Below are 7,063 nucleotides of genomic sequence, written 5' to 3' on the forward strand. Positions count from 1 at the left end.
TGGTTCTACCACTGTGCACTTTCTTTGCCCTATTTTCTCTTTTGAAAAATTGGGATAACACCCCTAGCAAAAATACAGTGGAGACCAATGTCTATGAAGTGCCCAGGAAGCACATCTAGCACTTAGTAGCTACTCAATAAATGCACATTACCTCTATCGAAACGGCCAACCTGTGTGGCAACTTCCTCACCTCAGTCCAGTCCAGGGAGGTCAGTCCAGTCCAGGGAGGTCAGTCCAGTCCAGGGAGGTCAGCTCCAACAGGCACCCGGGAACACCAAGCAATAAACTGTGAAAGTACACTTTGAAACGTATCATGTTCTACGCACATGTATAGGGTATGATTATAGTTCAAAAGAGGGAACCCGCTGGCGTCTGAGAAGAAACCGTGAAGGGTGCACTACGAGGGAAACATAAACTAATAAAACATTCTTGAATGGCAATGACAATCACTAGAGTTGACACTTCCTGCAGTCTTTTAGTTTAGAAACCACACTTCCGGAGACGTTCCCCGTTCCAACAGGCACCTTCTGATAAAATCCTCTAGCTCAACTCAGGTATATCCCCACTATTGGGCCAGGGAGACCTGCGGATGGCGAGAGCGGGTTCTCTCAGGAGGGTGTGGATTGTGAGCTTGTCCGCTGGCAAGGAGCAGAAGGTCAGGGAGGCACCGTAGTTAATCAATCAATAAACCAAACAGCCGATCAATCACTTCCTGCAGTCCGAGTCCGGCGAGGGCTAATCGATTGGTCCGGGTATTTTGAAAGGAAAAACGGCGGTGGATAGGCTGTCAAACGGAGGGGTGAAGGAGAGGCGGGGCTGGGCCTCCAGGTGCCCCCTGTGGCTTCCTGGCCCTGCGGAGGCGCCGAAACGTGCATGCGCCGGCGTCCAGGAGGCGTGGGGCGCGCGGGGCGAGTCCCCGCTTGCTGGTTAGCACCTCCCGACCCCGGGAAGGCCTGGGGGGCGCGCGGCGGGCGGGGCGAGGGCCGGGCGAGGTCCGCCTCCCATTGGCCGCATAGCGCCGCCCTGCGCGGACCGCCGTTATAAAGCAGCCGCCGGCGCCGGGCGCCTCACAGCACGCTGCCACGCCGACGCCGACCCCGCTCTGCACGTCAGCCAGCCCGCGCCCACCATGGCCACAGTTCAGCAGCTGGAAGGAAGATGGCGCCTGGTGGATAGCAAAGGCTTTGATGAATACATGAAGGAGCTAGGTGAGGCACCCGACCTGGCAGCGCCTGCAACGTGGGGTGTTTGTGGCCGTCTGTCCTTCGGTCCCAGTCAGCGTGCCAGATTCCGGGGCAGGAGATGCTCGGCGACCTATCCCCAACCCCTCCCATCTTCCCCACCACGCGGCCGTTGGGTGCAGCGCGCGCAGCACCACGCGGGCAGGCATCTAGGAGCAGGGAGCGTGCGCGCCTCCTGCCCGCCCGCGGGCCGCAAGATTCCGGAGGTAGTCCACCTCCTGGTCCACCTACCTCTCTTATGCTTCTTTCCCCTCGCCCAAACAGCAGCCACTCCGCATTGCTTCCTGTCCTTTAGTGCGCGCACCCGTCACCTCACGCTGCACTTCTTTCGACCCCCTCCAGGCGACCCTCTATTTCCCTGTTTTCCTCCTTTACTCATCCTTCCCCTTCCTGCCACCATCCTGTCTCTTCCATTTACCCCATCCTGGCAGCACCAACTCCCCTTTCCCTCCCTGGCATCTTTTGTTCCTCTATGGCGCGCAGTTCGCCCTCCCTTCTTGGGGACGCTGTGCTGGCGCGCAGTTTCCCGCAGAAATCCTGTAGACAGGTCTGAGCGGCGCTGCAGCTTCAGCTTGTATTCCTCTGTCAGCCCCATCTCTCCCAGGTCCTCTGCTCGCCCTCAGCAGTTGAGCCGAACCCTTTGGATTGGCACTCCATGGAACACCAGGGCCCCCGAGAAGCGTGGCGCTGGCGGTCCCGACCTGCTGCTGGCACTGCCGGGCCGGGGCACCGCAGTGGGAAGGTGGCCTGTGGGAGGAGCGCAATTAGGCCGACTGTGCCTGGGGGTGGCTGTGTTGCCATCCTGGCCTCTGCCTCTTGAGGGTGAGGGGGAAGGGGGCAGTGGGCTTTGCTGGAAAACCGTAACAGAAACTGCCCGGCCCTCCTGCGGCAAACTGCATGCAAGATTGGTGTGGCCCTGCGGAAAGCGTTCCGAGGGAGAAGAATCTCAGTAGTAAGATTCATTTCTCTCAAAACAGTGCTTCATTATAAATTACTGTCCTTTTCTATGCCAGTGACAGATTGCATGTTGATTGAGACAACTGGATAAATTGCAAACAAAAATGGACCTTTGTCACAGGCCACTAGAAAGTGAGATGGAGTTAGCATAGCATGGATCCTCTCTGGAAGGGAGCATCCAGCCCTAAGGGACGGCTGGGACTTATGAGGTTGCTTCAGAAGCCGGTATCCACAAATGTTAACCTGGTTGCTCGCTGGTGAAATAACTACTGTGGCCCCCTATTGATACCTGGTCGCTGTGGCACTTCGGAATCACTCCTTCAGTACCTTTTATCCAAGACAATGTGGTGTTAAGGCTGGTTTATGGTGAATCATGAGTGTATTTATGATACTATCAGTGAAATAAGAAGGCAGTATTTTTCTTTTTCCTTGTAAACCTACATCAAGATGACTCTGGAAAAAGCGATTTACTGCACATGTCCAATAAATACAGTGTGTGTGTACAAGTTTAAGGCCCAGAGAACAAACTGTAGAAAGCAAATTGTGTGTAGGTTTGGAGGGCTTGTTGCCAGGATTCTGGAGTCTTGAAGGTTGTCAAGACTCAGTTCATTAGGGAGCAGTCACGATGTGAAAAGAGCAGAGCCCATTTATTTGTCCAAAGTGAGAGTAAATAATGACTCAATTAACAGCATAAGGCACTAGCCCTGAGCTGGCCAAAGAGAAGGCTCCAAGGGAAACTTTAAAGCCTGGCTGAGAGTTCTTCTTCAAGACAATCACACTGCGTAGGTTGTAGTCTCATTTATGAAACAGTGATTTGGCCTGGATCTAATAATGTCTCTTTATACATGTTAATTAACTCTAAGGGGAAAGAGAGAGATCATAAATTACATGTTAACGTTAAGGGGAAATTGATAGATCATAAATTAGTATACAATTTAATATGGTATTTTATAAATTTCTATTGATTTATAAAGCTATGAAATATTTTTTATATTCAAAGGTAGGATTTTTTTTTTCCATTTGTTAGCATCAAGATTGTGCTGCTGACTTTTAAAAGATTGTGCTATTCGAGTATCTCAGGATCGATTTCTATTTTGTGTAGTCTACTAATCAAATATTTATTGAGAGCATTTATATGCCAGACTGTGTGCTGGAGTCATAGAATGTAATGGTTGGCAGAATCCAGTAAAAAGAAAAAGATTGAGCGAACTCCTGAATTTGCAGTTTTGAGTGCTTTATCTCCACCTTCTATCAACTCCTTTCAGTAAATAAAATTTGGAAGTTTGCATTTCTTCCCTAACTTTCTGAAAGCCAGCATAGCAGGGTGGCCAAGAGCTCAGATTTGAAGCCAGAGTACCAGTGCTCTTGATTCCCAGCTCCATCACTTTCTAGTTGAATGATCTTGGGCAAGTTACTTCAGTGCCTCGCTTTCTCATCAGTAAAATGGAGACAGTAACATCTGCCTTTTACAGGGCTGTTGTAAGCTTACCTGAGTTTCATATATGTAAAGTGCTGGCTCATACCATGGGATATGTGTTTACAATAGTTATCAATAAACAAGTAAGTGAAAATATGTTGCACAAAGTGATTACAATGGAATTAATATTGCTTTTATCATGTAAATGATAACTTTGGTCTTCCTGTTATTTAACATGACTTAACATTCTACAGGAGTGGGAATAGCTTTGCGAAAAATGGGCGCAATGGCCAAGCCAGACTGTATCATCACTTGTGATGGCAAAAACCTCACCATAAAAACTGAGAGCACTTTGAAAACAACACAGTTTTCTTGTACTCTGGGAGAGAAATTTGAAGAAACCACAGCTGATGGCAGAAAAACTCAGGTCAGTCATGACATGTTATGAAATCACAGAAGCTTCTGGAATGATAGACTGTATCAATAACATTTTACTGTTTGTAGACAAGAACTTAATGAAAAAGTTATGAATTGAGTTTTGTCAAATTAGCAAAAGTATCAACTTCATCATAGAATTGGCATATTTTAGAAGCTACTAGGTTGAAAACCACAAACTATTGTGAATAAAATCAATATGGGTTAATGAAGTAGACTCAGAGGAGAAGGTGAAAAAAATGTTGATTAATGAGGTTATGAGTCATGGAAACTCTTGTACTTGGAAGATTAAAACATTTACTTCATTTTTGCAGACTGTCTGCAACTTTACAGATGGTGCATTGGTTCAGCATCAGGAGTGGGATGGGAAGGAAAGCACAATAACAAGAAAATTGAAAGATGGGAAATTAGTGGTGGTAAGTGTCAAATTGCTGTGTCTTAGCTTCTTGTGTGCATTCGTAGTTCACATAACTGTTCTGTATCATTGATCATTAACAGAACTCAGTTTGGAAGAAAAAAAAGCAAAATAACAAGTTAAATACTAGAACACTGATTATTAAGAAAGTCCTAGTGGAGATAGAGAAGTGACATGACATAGTAAAGGCTTTGGCTGGCGTCGGGGGGAGTTCTTGCTTTGCTGCCACATTACAGTGAAATCTTGGCAAGCCCCCAAACTGCTCTCTTAGGCACACATTTTTCTGTATCTTTAAGGAATATTTGCCATGACCAAAAGAATAAAGATATATTCAACACATTAGTTTTCTGTAAAACATGCATATTATAAGCAAAACAACAGCTTCTAGCTTCTCTCAAACCCGTGAATCCTGAAAGAAATTTTCTCCGTCTATGAATTAGATTACGTGATTTTGTGGGACTTTGATTCTAATGTTTTAATACTACCACTGCTGGAATATAAGGCTAACCTAACTCTTTAATATCTTTCCTTCTCCTAGGACTGTGTCATGAACAATGTCACCTGTACTCGGATCTATGAAAAAGTAGAATAAAAATTCCATCATCACTTTGGACAAAGAATGACCAAGCTCAGTTCAATGAGCAAATCTCCATACTGTTTCTTTTTTTTTTTTTTTCATTACTGTGTTCAATTATCTTTATCACAAACATTTTACATGTAGCTATTTCAAAGTGTGTTGGATTAATTAGGATCAGCCCTTGGTTAATAAAGAAATGTGTTTGTGCTAATACATGTTGTATGCATTCTTTAAACCTTACAGGAAATTAGCGATGAGTTTTAATAATTATTAACTGAGTAAAGGCTGGGGGAGTCTTGAGGGTACTATATTAAGATGACACTCTAGCAATTTAGATAGCTACTCTTACAGGAAATACTGTACCAATTATTTAAGCTTTCCCTATACTATTTGAAGTTTGTATGAACTCAAGAATCTTGAATTTCTGGCAGAGACCATTCTCAATAAAAGGTGGCTACAACATAAACTTTATGATTCAAATTAGAGCAAAGGTTTAATTAACCAGCATTGACTAAAATATTTTTTGTGTGTATTTATATACACATATAAATAATATACTATGTATAGAATAACCAGAATTCTAGTGAGTCTCTGTTTCTTGGTCTCCAATGCAAATATCCACAGTTCACATTTGGAGAAGCAGGCTGTTGGCCCTGAGCTAAAGCTTTGCATAAATGATCTTTAGGGCAAACGTTAAAGGGCTAGTACAGCTACATCCATTCTGCAAGTAAGAAAACTGGTTTTTGACTAACTAGTTCAAGGACAGGAGGTAGTAGAGCTGGATTGACAACCTATATGTCATCAAGTCTACTCAATGTGTTCAGTCATTCTACAAGGCTTCCTCTTTGCAGCTTGTGCAGAGATCTTGTCTAAAGTCCCTAACTATACTAATGGAGACTTCTGAAACCACCCTCCATGTGAAGAAATGTTAACTGGTAAGCATCTTCTCTTAAGAATTACCCACTGCTAGCAGTCAGTGGAGGTTTTCAACTCATTGATACTCTAATCCTGTGCTGTCCAATATGTAGCTATGAGTCACATATGGCTATTGAACTTTTGAAGTGTGACTAGTCTGAAATGAGATGTACATAGGGGATTTCAAAGGCTTAGTACAAAAAGTAAAATGCCTTAATGATTTTTTAGTATTGATTGCATATTAAGTTACAATAATAAAGTTAATTTTACCCATTTTTTTAATGTGGCTAGGGAAAATGTAAAAATTGCATGTACTTCCATTTCAGTCATGCTTATTTCAGTCTCTATGCTAGGGTTCTTTCATCCACATTTTCCGCTTCTCATAATCATATGCGTTTATTGACATTCTCCCTGAACCAAACATGATTGAGAAGTGGAAAATGTGGATGAACGAAGAACCCTAGCATAGAGACTGAAATAAGCACGATTGAAATTCACATAGAAAGGAAGTCTAAGTCAACAATGTCCAATAAAAAATATGACAAAAATGAAAGCACAGGACCCATAATATAGTACAGGCTTAATGTCCCACCAGCACTGCCCAATATAACTTTATGTGACACGGAAATGCTCTTTAATATCTGCACTGTCCACTGAGGTAGCCACTAGCCCTAAGTGAGTATTGAGCACTTGAAATGTGTTGAGTGCAACTGAGGAACTGAATTTTTAATTTAGTTTTTATTAACTAAAATGTAAATTTTAAGTACCCACATGTAGTTAGTGACTTAATTTGGACAGCATGGGATGTTTCCAAAATTGAAGTTCTTATGTTTTAAAATTTCAGACCTTTCCTCTTGCAGTATTCTCTCTCTGGATTCATGGGAATGTCATGTTTCCAGTGTTTAGGCTAAATGTCTAATCTTTGATTATTTCTTTTCCATCTTAAATCTAATCCATTAGCAAATTATTTGTTTTACCATCAGAATATACCTAGAATTCAATTGCTTCTCACCTCTTTCACAGATACCACCCTCATTCAGACATCACCATCATCGCTCCCCTTCTCTGCCATTTTGCAACTTTATTCTCCCAAAGCTATCATTTTA

General features: G+C 43.4%; 1 protein-coding gene across 1 annotated transcript; it reads left to right on the top strand.

Moving 5' to 3' along the window:
- The first annotated feature begins 324 nt into the window (after nt 1-324).
- Nucleotides 325-5,255, top strand: FABP5 (fatty acid binding protein 5). The gene is made up of 4 exons (XM_010378479.2): nt 325-1,208; nt 3,870-4,042; nt 4,365-4,466; nt 5,004-5,255. The coding sequence occupies exons 1-4, from the start codon at nt 1,130-1,132 to the stop codon at nt 5,055-5,057; spliced, it is 408 nt and encodes a 135-aa protein (XP_010376781.1). The 5' UTR covers nt 325-1,129; the 3' UTR covers nt 5,058-5,255.
- The last annotated feature ends 1,808 nt before the right edge of the window (nt 5,256-7,063 follow it).

Source organism: Rhinopithecus roxellana, chromosome 9 (genome assembly GCF_007565055.1).
Source record: "Rhinopithecus roxellana isolate Shanxi Qingling chromosome 9, ASM756505v1, whole genome shotgun sequence".
Lineage (NCBI taxonomy): Eukaryota > Metazoa > Chordata > Mammalia > Primates > Cercopithecidae > Rhinopithecus > Rhinopithecus roxellana.

What these genes read in the sequence shown, in the direction of transcription:
- FABP5 (XM_010378479.2), top strand. Translation starts at nt 1,130, where the DNA reads ATGGCCACAGTTCAGCAGCTGGAAGGAAGATGGCGCCTGGTGGATAGC. An exon ending in CTGATGGCAGAAAAACTCAG is followed by an intron (nt 4,043 to 4,364) that starts GTCAGTCATGAC and finishes TCATTTTTGCAG; the next exon opens with ACTGTCTGCAACTTTACAGA. An exon ending in AAGATGGGAAATTAGTGGTG is followed by an intron (nt 4,467 to 5,003) that starts GTAAGTGTCAAA and finishes TCCTTCTCCTAG; the next exon opens with GACTGTGTCATGAACAATGT.